The sequence below is a fragment of the Serinus canaria genome, chromosome 2 (assembly GCF_022539315.1).
Source record: "Serinus canaria isolate serCan28SL12 chromosome 2, serCan2020, whole genome shotgun sequence".
NCBI classification, from domain to species: Eukaryota; Metazoa; Chordata; class Aves; order Passeriformes; family Fringillidae; genus Serinus; species Serinus canaria.
This window is the reverse complement of record NC_066315.1, coordinates 142,483,205-142,505,198: the sequence shown is the minus strand read 5'-3', so window position 1 is coordinate 142,505,198 and position 21,994 is coordinate 142,483,205. Positions and strand designations below refer to the sequence as shown.

At 40.0% G+C, this 21,994-nt stretch overlaps 1 protein-coding gene across 2 annotated transcripts in view; it reads left to right on the top strand.

Annotated features, from left to right (window-relative positions):
* Positions 1-21,994, top strand: part of ASAP1 (ArfGAP with SH3 domain, ankyrin repeat and PH domain 1) — a 141,394-nt gene that overhangs the window by 6,262 nt on the left and 113,138 nt on the right. For both annotated transcript variants that reach the window (XM_018913929.3, XM_018913918.3), the window contains exon 2: positions 12,268-12,354. In XM_018913929.3, coding sequence (XP_018769474.1) covers positions 12,296-12,354 — 59 coding nt within the window. In that variant the 5' untranslated portion in view covers positions 12,268-12,295. The remainder of the gene's footprint in view (positions 1-12,267; positions 12,355-21,994) is intronic.

Genomic DNA, 21,994 nt, shown 5'->3' with positions numbered 1-21,994 from the left:
TGTAATTTAGCATGGAGCTATATTGCTACTTTCCTTCTTCATTAAAATTCAAGCAGTTCAGTATTCACAGAAATTAATATGCCTACTGATGTAGTTATTTACATAACAGCATATTTGTCATAAAATGTGAAAGACTGTATTCTCTGCTGAGGAAGGATACTGGCTCCATCCATCTGATAAGAGGCAGGTTGTAGTTGCACATCCTTTAATAATTATTTCAGCAGGTGTCCTTTTATTTCTGTTCATAATTAGTAGCTGAGTACTTAGAAAAGCTTGTCAGGATCAGAAATTGCTACAATTCAGTAGTTATCTATATTCATGAACAGAGAGGATGTCAACCCCTTGGTAGAATAATTTCTGAAGATATTTTAAAATAATTAAGGTATATAATACTAACTGGTACCATAATTCTACATTAAGTATAGAGCTTTTGAATTATTATCAACCAGTAGGGTATAATTCTGATGTTACATGTGTCCTAAATGAATCTGATTCCAGAATTAATCAATGGTAAGATAGGTCTTAGCCAGAATCTCAGATCTCACATTTTTATTTTCTGTGTTTTTGAAGCTGTGGTAGACAATGATCTATCATATTTTCGTATTGACCAGGATGGGGTTAAAAATCTAGTATCCAAGATGATCTACAGCTGGAATTTATTCTCACTACCTAGAAAAATGGGATTTGGCTCAGTGGAAACAAATTTCCTTACTATTGAGAATATTAGACTTAAAGGGCGTCAGTAGCAGAGGAACAAGGATAAAAAGGTGATTGTAAGTCATGTTGTGCTGGAGCCATACAACAGCCTACCTGGCACCTGGTCTGAATTACAGAAGTCTCTTGATGGTTGAGATTTATGCTTTTCTTCTCAGAGTTCCTTGAAGCTCATAGCAGTAATTAGGCTGTTTCCCCTATAGGGTGGTCGATACATGTCTGCACAGGGTATTTCATAAACTCCTACACTTTGTTCCCTCCATTGCCTTCCAGCATGAAGGACAGCCTGGCTGCATGGTTCCTCTTCAGTGAGAAGCATCCTTCCCTCAAGGATCCTTTCTAACTCTACTACTACCCATTTTAGGACACTTTGGTTTCTCAAAGAGCCACAAGTGGCTGACATATGTATCTACTTCTCAAGTCTGGCATCTGTAATAGGCCTCTGTCCTGTGAGTCACATCAGCAGTGTTCTAAGCAAAGTTTTCCAATAGCTACAGCCTGAGCAATAGCTCAGACTTACAATAAACTCTGACCATAGATTTACACCATTAGACAGATGAGGCACAAGAAGGAACATGACCCCAGTTAGTGAGACCAGGTTTAGCCTGACCCTAAGGAAAACAAGGAATCTTAGACAACACTTTTCCATGATGCTGGAGCTGAAAGACACCTTATCATTTAAGAGAACATTATCCCTGTGGTGATTATTTACATTCTGGGGGAAAAAACTAGCTTATATAGTAGGATTTCATATTATTTAAATAGGGTTTAAATAATGTGTCACTAAGAACTCTGCAGTATCTATAGCCTGTGTACAAGTGAGACTGAAGCAATTGCATCGTGCATGTATGTGTCTCCCCAAGACTTTTACACCCCCCCAACCAAGACAGATGGAGGAACAGAGGTCTCAAGAGCTCCTACACATTTTGTAAAAATAGGGAGATTGCTAGAAGAAAAAAAAATACTGTTTGAAACATCTAACTACCTCCTCCCAAAGGGAAAAGCCACAGCTACTGTGAGGCCAAAAGAATTTCCACAGGAGTGTAATGATGTGCTCACTGCAAACCAGGAGAAAAGCTTCCACAGCATTTGCCCCTCCAGTCTGCCCATAAGGGGTTTCAGAAATCCCAAATCCTCTTTTACAAACCTGTTTGTGCTAATGTGGCTTTAGGACCAATAACAGTTCAGTGAAAGACACCTGTTGTTATTTGTCCCAGGAGTTAAATCCTCTCTCCTTGAAATATTATAAGCCATTAAACCACCATGTTAATGCAAGAAGTGTTTTCTGGAGATAATAATGTGCTGGCATCAGTATTGCTTCCCTACCAGTGCTGGCTGCTAGTACAGTGGCAATGTTTGGAGAGGACCCTGTTTGCTAAAGCTGGCCATTGAAGGTAAAATATTAATTAGTAATTTTCAAAAGATGGTTGCCTAGAATTCAGAAGTTTAGCTCATAACAAATTAGATAGATTGGATTAGATTATTTCAATGCCCTTTTCAAAGTGAGGTTGATTATTTTAGTCTAGTAAGGGTTTTGCTAGGAGTTCAGTGCTTCCTTTCAAGTGTCCCAGTGTAGGACAATGTAACTCTGCTCTGAGCTGCAGAACATTTGTTTTTACAATTCAAGGCCTGTTCTAAATAGAAATCCAGGCTGTTGACGACAAGTCAATTTGAGTCTTGTGGAAAGACACTAGGCTCCCTTAGATGGAAGAGAAACAGGGGTGCCTAGAAAGGACAGATTTGTGCTTTTGCTCCTTAGGACCCCCAGCCATCTGCAGCATACATGAGTTTAGCAGGTTTAGCAGGAGACAAGTGGTGGCCAGGAACACCAGAACTGAGCAGTACCAGCCAGCTCCCACTCCAGAAGGAAACTGCAGCAGGCTTTGCTCTGGTTCCCACAGATGGAATGCAAGGGAGGAGGAACACCACAGTGACCAGGCAGCATCTGTGTGAACACTGGCAACACCCTCTGGTTACAACAGCAGTTATCACGAGAAAATATGTTTCTGTTTTGTCATTTCTTGAGCATGAGAGAAACAAACAAGATTTTTTTTTCCCCCAGAAATGAAGCAGGTTCATTCTGGAACAGGCTGGGCAGATCAGGTTCTTCTAAGTACTGAAGGATATATATGTGGGTTTTCACCATTTTTAAGCTCATCCAGGACAGTTTTGCAATATTAATTGTGTCAGTTACAGCACTGTTTTTGCAGCAAACAGTAGACCCAATGTAAGGAAAGCTGGCCTCATTTGTGCCGTTAAGTCTTTCTTAGAAGCAGAAACTGTTTGCAAGATCATAACTTCCCTCACAGACACTATGTTTAATTAGGGAAGAGTTCTCTTACAGGAGTAATATTCTTACTTCTGTTCACATCTGCACAGTATTTTCCTGATCAGGAGATCAAGAGAAAGAGAATCTGAACAACTTCTTCTCTAAGTAATAATGAACAGAGAGCTGTGCAGTAAATCATAATGTTCAATAAAATGAAAAACAAAATTTGGCTGGAGATTAATGACTGAAAAGGGACTTACTGAATTAAATTGGATCAGATGTTCCCTGGAAAAAAATCTGAGATATATTCACAGGGCTCTGTGGTGTTGGTTTTGTTTTTCACAAAGGAAGATTTAACTGGATTGTTTTGCAACTATTAACAATTTCTAGGCCTTGCAAAATGATCTTAGGGGCTTGTGGTAGAAGACAGGCACTGGCTGGAAATTCTGGTCCCATTCAGGCAAGGGAGGGGAATGAACACAGAACCTTCCTGCTACACAATGCTACAAACTTCTCAAGTGTTGCAGGGGCATTGCATTTTAACAAGATAAGGAGGGCTGACTTCAGTTCCCACGTTCAGGGGTAGATTCATGATTACAGGTCTGCTGCAAAGACTGACATCCCTGAGTTCCCTAAGGCTGTGCTCAAAGCCCAGCTGCACCTCTCATGTTCCCTCTTAGGTGGTTTAAGTGCCTCCTTCTAACTCTGTCTTCTCCTCTAATCCCAGTTTTAAACACCCAGTCCTTCCAATGTTGGCTGAAGACACATATGGGCTCTGACTCAGGCTTTTGAACTTCCCCAGGGACTAAGGCTCACTAAATCTACCCTTGACTTGGTATTTCACTGCCAGATTTGCTTGTGACTCCAACCACAAGCAGCAAAACATTTACACTTCAAGAACTTCTCACCAAAGAAACTGACTTAAAACTGTAAACCAGTGATGGGGACCAACGTTTCCTGCTGGTGCTGGTGGTTTTTCTAATCAGAGATGTCGCTTGTTTTGTCAAGATCCAGACTTGGTTCATTAATATATCAGCTGAAGGAAACCAAAGCTGCATAAATTGTCACTGATTGTGCTGGAGATACTGAAATCTCTTTCCCCTTCAGTTAATTCGCTGAACTCAAAGTGAAACAGACCCGTAGCAGGACAGATCAAAGGCCCTCCCTGGCAGGCACGGTGTGGAAGGGAACGCACACACCTCCCTTCTCACCTGCTCCCTGCAGATCTGCAGTGCTGTGGGTAGAGACTTGGCCTTATTAACTCGAGCTTCTTAGGCTTTTGTGAGAAATGGACTTAACAACAGTTGCCTAGAGCCAGAAGAAGAGGGGAAAGGCTATGTTATTAAAATCTAGAATGTAACACCATTTTAAAATTCATCAAAGAGCTCAGAGCAAATTCTCCAGAGACTGGGGACTTAGTCATCCCAGGTTTTCCAGCTCATTTAGATAATTGCCCTTGAAATAGCTGTCTTCTTTCTTCTTTCCTTATCTTATCTTATCTTATCTTATCTTTTCTTTCCTTCCTTCCTTCCTTCCTTCCTTCCTTCCTTCCTTCCTTCCTTCCTTCCTTCCTTCCTCCTTCCTTCCTTCCTTCCTTCCTCCTTCCTTCCTTCCTTCCTTCCTCCTTCCTTCCTTCCTTCCTTCCTTCCTTCCTTCCTCCTTCCTTCCTTCCTTCCTTCCTTCCTTCCTTCCTTCCTTCCTCTCTCTCTCTCTCTCTCTCTTTCTCTCTTTTGGTAAGTAAGTAAGTAAGTAAGTAAATATTAGTGGAGCAGGCAGATCAGCTCCACAGCTGCAGAAGGGCAGAAGAAACCTCCAGATACCCACCATGCACATCTGTGCTTTCTATAATATGAGCTAACCCCATCTGAGTGCATTCAAAATACTCATCTCACTGTCACTTGCAGAGATATTAGGAACTCATTTGTTTAACTAATTAATGCACTGGCAATATTATTTTTTATTAAGCCCTTTATTTAATAACAGGAGCTGTTCAGAAAATATAGTGTGTTATTCATTTCACATTTTTACCTACCCTCAAGGCCTGGAGGCACTCAGTCTCAATACTTTCCCACCTTCTTAAAAACTGTATGATTTCCTTACTTCTTTCTTGGTATAAATTCTTGTTGTTACCAAGACAGGCAGACCAAGTAATGTTACATGAGGTTGAGCAGGAAACTGATACAAATGAAACAGAAAAAAGGGGTTATTTTTCAGATTTTGGTAAAAAAATAAAACTTACATTACAACATATAATTTTACTGTGGGTTTTTTGTGCAATCTCTATCAAACAAATTCTGAAAGATCAGTACAGCTTCCCATTAGATTGATACTGGAAAATATGTCAGCTTCCATGGCAGTGCACCAATGTTTTTTTGTGTTGTTTTCCACTGAAAGGCTGGGGGTTTATCAAATTTGTTTTCATCCTCCTAACGTCTCTTCCTGACTGTAGAATTAGAGGTACAGTCTTATACCTGTCCATGGTATGGTTCAGGCAGAAATAAGAAGGCCCTGCTGCAGTGCCCTTAGGCATGCAGAATCTTTGGAGCAGGTCTTCACCTCTGGAATCAGCACCCTACTCTCTCTTTTAGTCAGTGGGATGAAAGAAGCAGTTTAGCGTGTGATTCATCTGATTTTATAGACATCGACTCTATTACCTCTGTTTTAAACTTCTGCTTTTGTAGGATGAGGTGAGATACAACCTACTTTCAGTTTTCTGTGTTGACCATATCACCAGTCACAATGAAAGGAGTCTGGAGTGAACAGCCAAGGCAAAGACACTTTGTCAGATCATCCCACTTTTACAGCCTAGAAGTTGAGTCAGAGCTCACTAAAGTGGAGGTAAAAAGTCCCATTTACATGCACTCAGTTTGGATTAAGTTGTAAAGGTTCTGTTCTGTCACTAACTTTTGAGTTTATCTCATTTTTCTATGTAGATAGGACACATAATTTCAAAGACAAAAATATCCACGCTCATGGATCTGGGCATGACTCACTGTATGGGTAGATACAGACCTGAAGAGAATACTTAGGAACATCTTTCTATGCCTATATTGAGGTTTCTATGTGCCTTGTATTTTGGGAAATTCTCTACAGACACTTTGATAGTTTTGCACTCTGCTGAAGGACAGGATGGCTAGAGGTATTACTGAGCCAAAATAAATTACATTTTCACAGGGCTGTTCAGTAGAAGAGTGGTACCACTTGGTGCATGTCAAAGAGGAAGGAATGACAAACATTGCACTGTGAAGGACAGAGCCGTATCAAGAAAAGTGGGGTTGTCACAAACTGGAGCCTGAGGGTCTTGTCTTCAGTCTGCTGTAGCCATACTACAAATATATATCAAATCTATTAACTTCTGTGAGGTGTTCAGACACCAGGATAGTGCATGACCTCAGGAGGGCCTGACAAATTAATGAAGGCTGGAAGTAGGAGGTGTGGTGCTTGCTTTTCCTGAGTGCTGCCAGGTGGTGCTTCTCAGGGTAGAAAAGCTGCTGTAGGAAGGCCATTAAATGTTCAAACACACCCAACTTTTTGTGCAGAGACGATTTGATCTTTAACACAGATGTACCAGGTTTAGGTTCTCATTTTAATAATGACTCCTTCCTAAAAACTCACACAGCAAATGATTGCTCTTCAATTCAGCCCACAATCAGTGGCTATTGGGAATGAGTGGGGGCACTGACAGGAGGGCTTGATGTCATATTCACATTATATTATTAATCTATAATCTGTATACCATGGACAGGGTATTTTGCTATTAACTTTGTACTGAGTAAATAATTAAGCAGTGACTAAGCATACAGGGAAGGTGGGAAGCACTCCTGTGTGTTATTAGCCCCTCACAGATTTCAGAAGTGGATTATAAGTAACTCGAAATCTTGGACTGCGAATGGCAACCTTGTCATCCAATATAAAAAAATACCCTCGTCAAGATCTGTGAAAGGCCTGCAGAGGTCTGAAGCTGGGCAGCAGACTCTCTGATTAGGTGCTGCCTCCACAAAATGAAAACTCTTCCCTGAGCCAAAGAAACAGCTGATGGATATAGTTGGAAGTGATAAAAAGGTCACTCTTAAATGGATACAGGGAGATTTAACTCACAATACCACCATCCTGAAGCCCTTAGACAAATAATAAAACACAGGCTGCAAAGACTAGAAAGTAATTCAGTTTAAATACTTACACAATCTTTGTCATATCTCAGAGTCTTAAAGAAAATTCACCTCTGAACGAGACTGCATAAAATGACCAAACAAGTACCCTTGAGCCCTCTGGACCTCTCTGGCAATGTGCTATAAAATCCTACAGTAAAAAAGTGTTCAGGCCTAGAATTATGTTTTGCAGCATGAATTCCAAACCACTGTTCTACAGAACTTGCACAGCCCAACCATGATCATTTCATAATCAAATGACAATTATATCACATGAGACAGAGAACTAATTTCCATTCTAACAGTAATAACCATCTCCTAAAACCAGGTTCTTTTAAAATCAGTTGCTATTTCTAAAAGTACCATGCTAGAAAAGGTCTGAATTTTTAAGTTGATTTTCCATACATATTCAAACAGGAGGATATCCCAAGATGAATAGAAAAAATCTCATACTTTGCCAATCTATTTAAAAGTTTGGTGTAATGACCTGAGGATTAATAACCCTCTCAGCCTGACATCAATCTAGTGCAAAACACTGGAATTGTTAATTCCAGGTATTATTTATAAAGAATCAGAGAAAAATAATGCATTTTATTACTTTTTTCATTACAGATTGCATACCAATCAGGATGGAATAAAGGGAAATATATTTTATTTCAAGAAAGCTATCTTAATATTTTTTCCTACTTAAGTATTACTTATGAACTTTGGTAGCACTTGTAGCACTAAACAAAATTTTGATTAAGAAATTAGAATTCTCCAAAGTCACTGCTGTAATGACTTAATAGATTAAAACCTGAGCAATTACCATTTTTGGAAAGCCTCATAAGTGGGGACCCATCATCAAGAGGATGTCACTCAGCCCTTCAGGGTCACTCCTGGGCTCTGGGTTAGTTTCCCACTATTGCTTTGTTTCAGGATTCAGCCCATGTCTATGAGCATGCTAATACTTTGATCATATATTTTTATGGAAACACTGAAAGCACATACAGCTAATTCATGAGATCAGGGTGGAGCTTCTATTGCTTAGGACATACTAAAATCAAGTCCACAGATAAATATCCTCAGATTTGCTTCCCTGAAGTTTGTTAGACCACATCTTAATAGTGTTATCCAAATCACGGATTAGGGCAAAGCCAAAGAACATATGTTTGTCACATCCTGTTTGGATGATACCAACACAGACACAAACAGAACAAGCAGATTTTGGCATGAAATGAAAGATATTTTTGTTAACCTCAGAGTTGTTAAAGAACATGTCAGTCACCACTTGGATTGAGTAATTTAGTTCCATATTTTACCCATGAAAGCGTCGTTAATAACCTTTGCAAAATGTGATTTTGAGGACAATCTTTAAATATGTAATATCTGCTTTTCAACAGAATATAGATAGAACAATGACTTGATTCACTGCTGTTCAGATAACCAGCTTCTTTTTTTCATCTGCAGGAAATAAGATTTTTCTACCTGCTTTATTTTAAAGCTTTTTGGGATATAAAAGCTTTCTGCTTAGTAATTAGCTGCAAATTGCAGAATGAAGCAGTACCCTACAGCATTTCCAGATGAAGTAGTCTGTTTATACAGAAAGCACAAGAGCTGTAATTACTACATGATCACATTTGTATATCAAGGTCAGATTTCTGTGATTCACCCTATTGTTTGGACATAAAGGGAGTTGATTTTCAGCATGGTGGTGCACAACTACTATTGTTATTGCATCAGTGACTGTGGAAACAATATTAACTTTTGCTTCTTTGAGTTTTCCTAGTTATGGTAACTCTGTTTCAGGATTAGGAGAAAATTGGCTGGCTAGTATTTGCCCTAAAATAGTCATTAGACATGAAAAAATATGGATTTATATTATTGCTACTCAGGTCATATACTCTATTATGAAAGAATAAAAAGTCCTCTAAAACAAAAAAAGCAAGATAAAATAGGTAATTAAATGACTTATACATGAAATCACAGAGTTTAAGCAATATCAAATGCAGGTAACTAAAGCATGTAAAATAATATTTCCTGATATTTTCCTCTCCTCTGCCAAATCCCTGCATAATTGTTTTTCTTGATTATTACCTAATACCTAGTCAATTTTTATATTCTCTACCTTAGAATCCATTAGCTTTCCACAACATTTACCCTGTTCTAAAACCTTAAAAATATAGGAATTCAACTCATACTTATTAGTTAAGCATTAGGATTAGTCAAGCATTAGAGTGTACCAATTAATCCAATATAATTGTATGTATTTAAAACTAGGCACAAGAACAAATGCTTTCCTCATCTAAGGACTAATAGAATCTGCTACTGTATTACTGTATTGTGTCGAGTTGTCACCCAGCTGCCATTAATGTCACCCTGTTCTCAGTTAGGCTCCCTCTTTGCTTAAGTCCCACTAGACTTTCTCTTTTCAGGTGTAGGTGTTCCTGGGTGAAAAGCAATCATATTTCACCAGTTTTAATTGTTCTCTGTATGTTCTGGGCTTTCATATTTCATATCCACTCCCTGCTCCCACTCACATACTGTCATATATAAGGATTTTCCACAAATCTGGTAATGTTACCTGCACATTGCCATGGACAGTCAGAGAGCATTGGTTTTGGTTTCTTAGGGGAGTGAGAAGAAGAGTCAAAATGCCATCTTGACACAGCCCAAATTCTATTACTGTCATTGGGTCAAGAGTTTCAGAAAAGCTGTATTTAGCCTCAAAAGACTCTTTACCCAGATAAATGATTTTAATGGGCATATGGCTTGAGGAATTTGCCATCTGAATGATGCCCTAAAAAACTGTCCAAGTGTTGAGCCAGTGTTGAACTCACTGAGCACTTTCATCACTGAGCCACCATTCCTCTCTCTAGGAAAGCCACATATGTTTCCTTCTCTGTGCTGTTTCTCATCAATCAATGATGATAACTTCAGCCAACTTGATCTCTCTATAAATATTTCTCTGGTTTTCTTTGATATTTTATTTATTTGCTGATTGCTCTTGTATAAATAGGCCTCAAAATGAGTAGGAGACCTAGAAAGGGAATATAATCATTCTATAACCACTGAGACGTAACCAAAAATGCTCATAATGCCACTTATAGCAAATGAGCAATTAAATAATATTCAGTAGCTTATTATAGCAGACATAAAGAGACTCTGTGACTTTTTAGACTTACAAAAAATTAATTGCCATACATTTGAAATTTAGACAAAGTCAATCCTAGTTACTTGCAAACTTAGAAAGTAATGAGCCATTATATATTTTTTATTTCTTGCTTTGATTTGAATAATATAAGCCTATGATGGCGATGACTTTTTTGCCTATGAAGATGTTAAAAGCAAGAGGTGTGCTGTAAAATTAGAGAACCAGCACACATGTCACCAGGGGTTGAGTCACATCCAGGGTTGCCAGTGGCTATGGGTTTGTTGTAAGATGGTAGTATTCAGTTGTCTGCCAGGAGAGGACTTTCCAATCCACAAAAACACAGTGCAGTGCCAGGGCCTCCTTCTAACAACTTTTTCCTGCATGTAACACAATATTCAAGCATAATATTCTTGATCTAAAGCAGATATTCCTCCTCTTGCACACTGGCCTTCAAATCAAAGGACACACCTCCTTATGAGAGAGCCTGTAACCATTTCTTCTCCTGTGCTGCCAGACTGGTGGTGTACATGGTAAAATCTCAGATCCTTTCCAGGCAGCATGTAAAAATCTGAAGTCTGTTGGTAAAAAAGAGGTCTAACCCTCTTAATAATAAAAGAGCTCTTGATAACATCACTTGAAAGTATCCTAAAGGCTCAGAAACGGAAGAGGAAAGAGAGATACTAACATCCCATCCAAAAACTTGTATGTCGCAATTTTTAATTGACTCTCATATGTCTTGGAGGCAGAGACTATTCTGTGTTATTTTTAATATTAAGGGTTGGAAAACCTCCAGACCCACATGACGTATCTGGAGACACAAAACAAACAGGACAAACCCCATAAACAAACTACAGCAGTCTCTGGGGAAATAGGTCAACAGGCGTAACAAGGCTTCTCTTAGACAGAAGGTTGAAAAAAAAAATTAGAAAAGGATTCGTGTTTTTCCTCATGGAATCAAGGAATAAAGTGATCTGCTCAAATGAAAATGGGCAGACTGGTTAATCAAAGGGTGTAATCTGGGGAATGCTTGTCTCCCACTCCCCCTCTGCCTGGGCCCCTCTGTTTGATCTCATCCTCATGGGTCCTTATCACCTCTCCCAGGTGCCAGCCCATGCAGCCCACATCCCTCTGACTCACGGGCTTGTCCCAGCCTACCTGATTTACCATCTCATGGCAATGGCTTCTGTGTAGTGTTCTCCTTCTCAGCACCCATATCTGGCCTCAAGCCCCTGCCAATCTTTTTCCAGCTTGTATCTTTGGACCAGACATGAAGATCAGCCCAGAATGTCCCAAATTGAAAGGTATGTGCCAGTCCAACTCACCTGCTCAGGGCTCTGCAGCATGTCTATCACCTTTCTTTCCCCACAGCAACACAAGTCCTAAACAGGAAAGAGTATGCAATATAGTGGCAGAAAAACCTGATGAAAAACTGAGACCACTTGTCCATATCCTGCCATGAGTGTCTCCCCACATCCTACTGCCCTCTCCCACATGCAGAATTACATCCCATTAGAACACTTCTTGTTCCCAGCCTCTTTATCCTTCAGATCTTATCTCCATCTTCCAAAAAAGATCAGTCTGCTGCATACACCTGACATTTAAATTTTCAGCTTGAATGGTTGGACTGAAGTTATATCAGAAAACACTGTCTTCTGAAGTGTCATGTCAGACAGCTTGGACAGGCAAGCCCTTACCAGCACTGCATTCTGTGCAGCTGACTGAGTAGTTGCCACATTAAGTTAGACAAAGAGTTTTCCCAGCCAGCTAAATGAAGCTCACCTCTAGCAATTTTAACAAGGTGTTTTTTATCAGGGAATTTCTAATGGATCTGTTTACCACAGTGAAACTCATAATATCAAATGCAGCAATCAAATAATGGAAGATAAATTTCGATCACTGAAGAATTAACACATATTGTTTCAAATTGACTATTTAAATAAGGGACTTAGTCAGTCCCATAGCTTTGGTCAGTTTTACTTACTTGATCTTTTCTCCTCTTCCAGGTAGGTTTCTGGTCGTGACAGATGAGACATGAGATCTTCAGCATCCAGGCTTTCAAGTTTTTCTTCAAGAGATTCACTATGGAATCGGTAAGAAAGACAAAAGACATCAATATAAATAACTAGTTTAACGAGTAAAAAGCAGACCAGATGTTTTATCAATTCTAATACCTGCCAGTGGGATTTTTTCTGCTGAATGCTGCTTCAGACTTTATTACAGTGGGTGTTCCTCAGAAAAACCTCTTGCCTTTCAAAGACCAAAAATTCCAATAAATCACTAAATCCTTACAAAGCATTGGCCACCTGAGTAATTATTGGAACAAACACTTTTATTATATATTTTGCTTTACTTTCATAGATGTTAAAGCTGGATGAGGGCAGCAGGGTATACAAACAACACTGTAACTCCTTTCAACTCACCTAGATCTGGTAACTGATGTTATTTTAACTTTGAAAACAAGTCTCTCAGATCAGCCTGAAAAATCTATGGCAAGATTTGTGTGGGGGCTTGAAAAGAGGAGGGACTCTCTTCTTTGCATGATGTAAAGTGCTGAATAGCACACAGTTGTCTAAATATGCTTTTTGTTTATTCAGTCTCTGATGGTGAGTTCTCTTGTTTTAAAGTTTTCACTCTGTTTCACTGAACCACTAAAAGCTACATTTGGATTGCCTGACTTGAATCCCCTACAACAACAATAGTTGGTTAAGGCTGAAGTTTTCTTTGTACTGGGTGCACGGGCTAGAGCTACCCTGGCACAGGTCACGCTCCCTATGTGACCACAGAGCAGTGTGGGATTTTCATCCTTTCTTCCTCCCTGGGGGAATCAGTTGACCATATTGCAGTCCAGACTGGCCAAGAGGGTGAATTGCTGCTGCTGATCTTCCCAAAACTGAATAAATCCTCCTTTGGCGCATTTACTTTGTCACATGGCTACACATACTTTTCCTTTTTGAGTCCACAAAGTCTTAAATAAGCAAGAGTTCAGAAGTCAAACAGTCATATTTAAAAAAATATAGAGCTATTAAGCTGGACATTCCTACTTGATTTTGAAATGGCACTTCCATTTTTTTGTCCTACTGCTCCTAGATTTCCTTGAAGGCAGTCACAACTGCCAACAAGAAAATAAGTAGTGCTAATATCCCAGAAGTTAATGAAACCAAATTTCCTGTTTCCTATACAGACCTGTGTCTTGATGAAGCTCCTGAGAAGGTGCAAACCATCATTGAAACTTTTCCCATGACTGGGACACTTAGGGGATCTTTCTCCCACACTGATTAACATGACAAAAAAGAAGGTGACAGTGAATGTCTCCTATTCATTTAGGAGAAAGAAACATTTTTTTACCCTGCTCATTTTAATTTTATCACAAAACTTTTAGGAGCTGAAGATTTTTGACATCTTTCCTGCTGCCCTTTCAAATTTTCTAAGATCAGCATTGCTTCAAAAAAAAATCCTTAAAGGCAGAACAGAGGAGCAGATGGTCACCCTCTACAGTAGTCAATGGAACACCAGTTAACTTAGGAAGCTGCAAGCTCAAATTCAGTGGTTAAAAGTAGAAGCAAATGAGTAATCGGCAAAAGGAGCTGCTGTGATTGACCTCTAGACTAAAATTCTGCGCTGCCAAATTTCATTTAGCACCGTGTGAACACTGGCCCAACAGGAACTTGGTACACACAGCAAGACTAGTTTCCAAAAATTTCCATATGGTTATCTGTCATCCTGGGTTTTGCCAGAACCTTACGACTTCAATATTCAAACATCTACATTAATAAAACCCGCAAACCACAATTTTAAATATGAGTAATTTAGTTTGAGCAAAAAGGAGACATGCCTCCAATTATTTCAGATCTTACATATCGTTAAACATTCTGATTTCCTTAATAAAAACAAACAAATATGCAAACAAAATAAACACAAACGATACAAAACCCAAAAGGCATCACTCCTGAACTGAAAATTTCTTATGCTATTTTCAAGTCTAGAGTCTGGCCAAAGGATGCATCCTTGAAAACAGTAGCTTATATAAGGCAAACACAGATGTGCTAATATGTTCAGTGGCTGCAAGGACCTTTTTTTTATAACATCCAACATCTGCAGATTTATTTCCATCCCTTCTCTAATGAGATGCTATTTAGGAAATTATGAGAAATAAAGTATGCTCAGACAACACTATAAGCCAGCACTTAAACTTCAACTCAGTTGGTCCATACACATTCACATCTGCAAACTGTGTCTTAGCAAATCTTGCTAATGACTTCTGTTTATTATCATGGGGGTCTTAGTCCCTCTTTTTCCACAAAGTAATGTTAATAAAACTATAGTATAGAGGGAGGAGTCCCTCACAAACCCAGATCTTTATGATTTCTATTTTCACAGCATTAACAACTAGTAGAAAGAAACCCTTCCATTTACCTGCCAAACCTTTTTGTCTGTCCAAAAAAGTGCTGACAAAATTGTTTGGTCTGAGAGTGCTTCTCATCTCTCAGCTACTTTTTGAAACTCTTACAATAAAATGTATATTAAAAATACTTAGTTCTGATACAGCAGTTTTCAGCTGAAAAAGCCCACTGTTCTTTCACCTAGAGAAATAAATGTAATTGTCTGCATTCCACAGATAGAGAAATTATGCACACAGAGATCAGCTGCCATGTCAGAGCCATGAGTGGCAGCTCAAGAACATGATCCCAGGTCTACAGTGCCTTTATTTCATTCTCCAGCTGCTCCCCAGGTTCATTTTGGTCTGAACCTTCATTTTTACTGCAGGCAAAACACTGCATGTTGCCATCAGCATACATTTAGCATCTTCAGTAGAACCAGAGATGTGCCTGGTAATGACACAGCCATATCGTTTCCAGAGGGAAAGAGAAAATATTGAAATGTTTGCAATGTGGGTTGAGGTTTTATTTCATTCTCTTTTTATTTTGGAGAGCCTGCTATGCCAGCTGCCCTGCAACATGTTCATTTCTGCAATATCACCCTCTGATTTTAGTCATTGCTATTTCTCATATTATAAAAAATAAAAAAGTAAAAAAAGCATCCAGCTACTATGACTCCTTCTTTGGAAGGACTCTTATTTCTCTCATTTCAATTAGAGTATCCCTTCATGACATATTGGCTCCATCTCGTCCTTTGCAATCCCCCTGGAATGACCTGCTCTCCTGCCAACATGTCTGTAGTGTCCTTCCCAACAATCCTTCAAAGATTTGCTCAGTGTCAGGAATGCAAGGACAACCGTGCCCAGGTTTCCCTGTGGTGTTCCTCAGCCTCACCAATGCAGTGGTGGTGGGTACTGCTGGAACACCATCTCCCACAGGGTCAGCAGTTCTTGCCTGACCATCTCTGTGAGTAATGAGCAGGCTCATATTTTCACTTGGGCAAGGGTTAACATCAAACCTGCGGGTGGCTCCACTGGCAATTTTCTTATCCATCAGCACTTGTAAGAGTTTGATATCTTTGGACTGTCAAAAAACCAGTCCATATAGAAGAATACACTGCTGTGCTTTTATATTCTGTAGATGTTGTAAGAGCTGTGTTTGAATCTGTTGTCTCCTGACACACAGAATCACAAAATATCCTGAACTGGAAGGGACTCATAATGTCACTCAGTTCAACTCCTGTTTTTACACAGGACCATGCCCAAGAATCCCATGTGCCTGAGAGCATTTCCCAAGTGCTTTTTGAACTCTGTCGGACTTGGGGCTGTGACCACTTCCCTGGGGATCCTGTTCCAGCGCCCAACCACTCTTTGGGGGAAAAACCTAATATCCAACCTAAACCTCCTCTCACACAAGTTCCAGCCATTCCCTTGGGTCCAGTCTCTGTTCACCAGAAAGAAGAGATCAGTGTCTGCCCCTCCTCTTTGCATTGTGAAGATGTTGGAGATCACAATGAGGTCTCCCCTCAGTCTCCTCCTCTTGAGGCTGAACAGCCCAAGTGACCTCAGCTGCTCCTTGTATGGCTTCTCTTCCTGACCCTTCACATGCATTATTGCACTTCCTATTAACTGAAGTAAGGTTTCTTAGATGAGCATCTCTAACAAAAACCATCGGTGAAATAGAAATACCAAATTCCCAAATTCAGTACACCTGTATTCAGTACACAAGAAAAGGAGCATGTCTGTCCTGAGCCTGCTGCCTCTTGCTGCAGGTGAGCATTTTGCTGTTTCATTTTTGAAGAATGCAGAGGTGGCAGGGGAACAGCCCATTACTTGTTGTTGTTACTGGGAGCCTGGAATGCCATTAAGTGTTTGTCTGCTTGACACTTGATCTTGCATGACAAACCCAAAAAACAAAGGCAAAACTGAATCAGCAGATTAGTCAGCTTAATCTTGTGTAACTCAATGCTGCACTTCATTTTCAGTACTGTTATTTTCAGCTGTCCTTTGGGATGGTTATTTGAGCTTCCTTATCATTCACCCAAGCTACTTGCCCAGGACATTCACGTAAATAAGATGTAAAATACATAATTCAGCAAAATATTTCTGATGTTCTGATTTAATCTTTTTTCATTTTGTCCACATAGTGTAAAAACCACAAGATCTTAATGCTACTAAAATGTCATTTATAATGAGAACACAATAGGCTCTCTTTTTGCTCTCATTTTAATATTGAAAGAATGTGAAAAGAACCTTCAGTTTAAGCCACTATTGAAAGTGCTAAAAGGTTTTTAAAATAACATGTTGTTTCTGAGACATTTGCTATCTCATTTTAAATACCAGATGAAGACAAATGGGAGATGCCAGTATTAAAATTGAAATCAGCTGATTCTTGCATTCAATACAGTCACAGCAGCAGCACAAATTCTTGACACAGCTCATGCAGTTCATAAGCCACATTAGCAGATACTGTCTCATAAAAAACACAAAATTGCAATCAGCATGTTTGCTGGACCTGGATTTTGGTCTTCTTCATAGTCAGCAGTGTGACTAGGCAAGAAATTTTCTTTTACTGGAAAGTTACCTGACTATTTGGTCCCAATAACATAATAATTTCAAAGGTTTGTTTGTAAATGTCAAAGCCAACAGCCTTCTTCCTCAAGTAGAAATACTGCAGTTTACCATGTACATTCCCTTCAAGCAAATTAGCACCAGACACAATGTGTGATGTAGGCTTCAGTATTTAAAATAGACTTTGCCTTTTCCTGTGAGTACATCATGCACTTCTGTGATATTAAACGTGCAAACATGCTGCAGGTTAAATACGTCGTTGTTACATTTCATGCAAGGCTGTCAGCCGTCCGAACGTCCTCTGAGAGGACACAGCTCCTGGAGGTGAAACGCCTCCTGACTAAACATTTCCTGCTGAAGTACAAAGTGATGATGTTACTTGTCATTACATAAAAGGGGTGGTTTTCCTTTGCAAAACAAAACTATGAGAGTTCCATTAACAAAAAAAGTTTACCGAGTTTTAGCACGTGAGATATCCCAAAACCAAAAGCATAACTCATCCTGCTGAGATTTCTGTTGATTTGAAGCTTCTTTTCTACCCTAAGCCCAGCATCTAACTCAAATGAGAAGAGCTGATATTCAGAAATATTTGTGGCTATTCTAGTATTATGGCCATAAATTTAAATAAGCCTTTCCCATTAATTTTGTCAGAAGTTATCTGAAAATAAAACTATCAAAATGTAGGAACAGCAATTTATCATATAGATGTTTTTTCAGGCAACCTCAAATCAGCTTTATCAGGTATCAAATGCCATGGCTGCCTGATGTCATACAACTATCTCATAAAGAGAGTTAGGATCAGGAGGAGGATGGGAAGTACTCCTGACTGCTGTGTTTAGCTGAAATGGATGAATCTATCACCAAACCACAATCGTATTCAGGATAGCAGTATAGTAGAGAAACATAGCCTAAGGATATTTTCCTGATGCATTTTAGCACACTACTTCTGTTTCTATTTGCTGCTGAGCTGGTGACACTCTCCATGTTTGTGGAGATGCTAAGGAGCATAAAAAGAACAACTATATAGTTTACCAAGAAAAGCATGTGCATTCCAATGATTTGGTGTTTTAATCAAGCACTACTGTCTGTCATATTATAAAATCAGCACTTTTGTCTGCAGTAATAGCCAAGATGGAAACCTTGCAAGTAAAGAAATAAGTGTAGTTGGAAACCTGTATTTGCAAAAAGGCATCATCATGTTAATACTTGAGAATCAAAACCCCCTGAATTTGACATGTGAGATCCTGCCATGACTACACCCGTAGTAATCAGAAGGATCACTGCACAGAAGGGATGTGTACAGTGATTTCCATTTTCCAGCTAACAACTCACTTCGATGCCCCACTGAGAGGCTGCAAATGGCCCTGGAGGCAGCTTGTCTGAGCATGCTTGACAACACTGGTGCACAGCCAGGGACCCGGGTCAAGCTTGTTTCCAAAAGCAGCAACCGCACCTGAGTTTGCATCTGTGAGTTTGCTTCCTACGCAGCAGGGAAGTGTGACCTCAGGGTGGTCCTGGGGCTGCTCTCTGCAGGCAGCATAATCACATCCCACAGGAGATTCACCACCAGCTTCAGCCTAGATGAGGTGTTGATACCCTGAAGAGCTGACTTTGCATGACTAAAGCTAGACAGCCACAAACACAGCAGGGCCACAAGCTCATCTATCTGTCTCCTTATCTATAGTGGAAACATAATCTTGCTGTTCTCTACCTCATTGCTGTGTGGTTTCAATAGTTAATTGCATTGATGATGCGAAGAGCTGTGCAAGTGCCATGTAGCTCTTCACCTCTGGCACATACTGGTCATACTGCCAAGTTCACAGGGATGACAACATCATCACCTGTTCACTCCTGTTCAGCTCCTGTGAGTGAACTGATGACCTCAATCTAAATATAAGCTCTCCAAAATGCTATAAAATAAAGAACACTATCATTGCTGTACAGTTTGTTGCACAACACGTGTATCTGCAGCTTGTCATTGCTATGTTCCTTAGCCTCTCCCTAAGAATGGTGACTATCACCACTACTGCAGAATTATAGTCAGTTTGCTGTAATTAGCTCTTCTGTTTGCAATCAAAATAAAAGCCAGGGAATCAAGTGGATTTGTAGACTGAATCACTAGGTGGAACGGCAAGACAGCACAACTTTCTTGACTGCAATGCATCAGGAGTAAGGAGTAAGATTTGCAGTGCTGCTTGCATGATCCTCACTGGCATTAGCTTGTCCAGAATGGACAAGATGTATTTCACTTCAGAATACCAAGAGGATTGAGATAAGCATAACTTCACTGGCAAACCTTCCATGAGAAAAAGGCTGTGGCACAGCCTCACCTAGGATCTAGCACAGACTAAGACAGGATTACAGCAGATGCTGTGAAATATAAGTTTCGCAATCTGATGATTATTCTTTGACATTTGTGAAGTGAAACAGTGATTTCAGTTAGTGACAATTTATAGAGGGGTGCATCTTACAAATTTAGAATTGAATCTCAGACACTGATCACAATTCAAAACAGGAAACATGGTTAAATCTGAAAATCACTGAATGCTATTTGAAATACTTACATAATTTGACTAGTTTAAACATTAGCAAATTTTTACAGGCAGCTTGTATATTTTTATTAACATCACATTAATTAACTGGTCTTGTTTCCAGTGAGTTTAAATGAAAATAATCCAAGTCTAAAGAGGTCATGTCTATAGGGCTATTTTCTTTACTAACATTTGAATAGGGGAAGGGGAAATGCAGCAAAACAGAGCACTGTATTCTCTCTGGCAGAGTAAACAATTTCAGAACTGTCAAAAACAGACCAAAAGGCAGCTATGATCTTCCTTTTTCATTTTTAGGCTTTGTGCCATTCTCTTTATTTACCAGCAGTCTTCTGTACTCATTCTATTTCTTATACATTTAATATGTTTTTTTAGAAGACAACATTTTTCCCTGATGAGGAAACACAAAAGTTCAGTTGCACTTTCTGCTCTGCCTTCACTTCTGTCACTCTTCACTGCTACAGTTTCCCTGGCCAGACTTCTCTCTTAGTTGAATATGCTCTTCAATTCTGTAGTTTAAATTTATACAAAATAGTATCAAAGAAATTATGTCTCTAGCAATATGTTCAGCTTCTGAGGGGATTTTTTGGAGTAATGGATGGGGTTATTTTACAATCCAGAGATTAATAGTCAAGCTCAATAACTTCGGCCTGAAGAAGAACAATTCAACCCTAACAGAGAGAGTACCCAATTAATTAAACCAGTTTGTATACCAGTGTGATGGATTTATCCTCACTTGAAATCTGCCAGTGAGGGATCAGGAACCCTCCTAATGTGAACACTGTGGCTTACCATTGGACCACCAGGAACAGCTGTGTGACAGCCCATGATTGATGTTCAGCAGGAAATTACAGGGGATGACCACAGAGACCCTGCTTGGCCCTCAGGCCATATCCCTCACCCATCCAGTTTCCAAGCAGACTAGGCCAAAACAGCTCTTTTGGATGTTACCAACAGCTCTTCCCTGGCCCAACCCCCCAGCCAGTTCTTTACTCTCCTTTCCATACTGCTTTTGATACCACCAGCCATTTTTATCTTCTTGGTCTCTCTTCCTCCTCCACTGCTCCTATGAACACGATCTTCAACTGATTTTCTTCCTATCTCTCTTGCTGCTTCTTCAGTGCTTCATTTTTTTTGCCCAAATCCATTTTTCACTGTAACTCCCACACAGTTCTTTTCTTGGCTTCCTCCTCCTCTTGCCTACTCTACCTTTCAGAGTCTCATGACGTTTAACAATCATCTGTACAAGCTCAGAGCCTTTGTGCCAGAAAGCTGGATCACGTGAAGCAGCAGCAGCAGCAATCACATGGCCATATGGAGGGCTTCTACTAAGGCAATGAAATACAGAAACATGTTCAGGCAGGACCACTGCTCAGGAGTATCGGTGATATTTTTGCTGACAGAACTGCATAGAAGTAATTTTTTTATGGGTATACTCAAATCAGACATCTCCTTTTTATCCTTACTCAGGCATTGCAGTTTTCAGTTGATACTGTGAACCATTTTTGAGTTGCACAGGCATTTTATTAGAATTACATACAGATGACCACAATTACTTGAGCCTCCTGAGACTTAGCCTTCTTTAGAAATGAACATATGGGACCCCACACCTAAGCTTTAAAAAAAAAAAAAAAAAAAAAAAAAAAGAAGAAGAAAAGGTCTGTCAGTTTGCTGAGTTACAAAATATAACAATGGATAAAGGAGATGTTAACTGTTCAGAAATACTGCTTGTGAGCGGACACAGGGCTGTGAACCCGCGGTTCAGGTCTCGGGGCCAGCGCTGCTCTGGGACACTGCGCTGGGCTGTGCGACCCGGCCACGGCAGCAGAGACAGCTCTGCTCTGGAAAGGCTCAGTAGCAGAGCGAGCAACGCAAAATCGGCAATAGCAACTTCAAGGGCTTCTCTAAATCGTAGCAGGACTTCTTAAAAATTAACTAAGACCACGGAGCGTAAAAACCTATTCAGTCAAGACTGCCCAGAGGGGTGGCTCCCTCAGCGGTGGCTGCACGAATCCTCAGCTCCACATCACCGGCGGATGAGCTCCGACCGGCCGAGACGGACTTAAGGAAGGGAGAAAAAAAAAAAAAAAAACAAGCGACCCTCCGACTCGCCCTAGGGGTTCCTTGGAGCGGGAGCGGAGCCGAAGCCCGAGGCGGGCAGGGTCCCTCCCCGCTGCCAGAAGGCACGGGAAGCTCATTCTCCCGCTTAGGGACAGTACTGCAGCCCAGCATCCC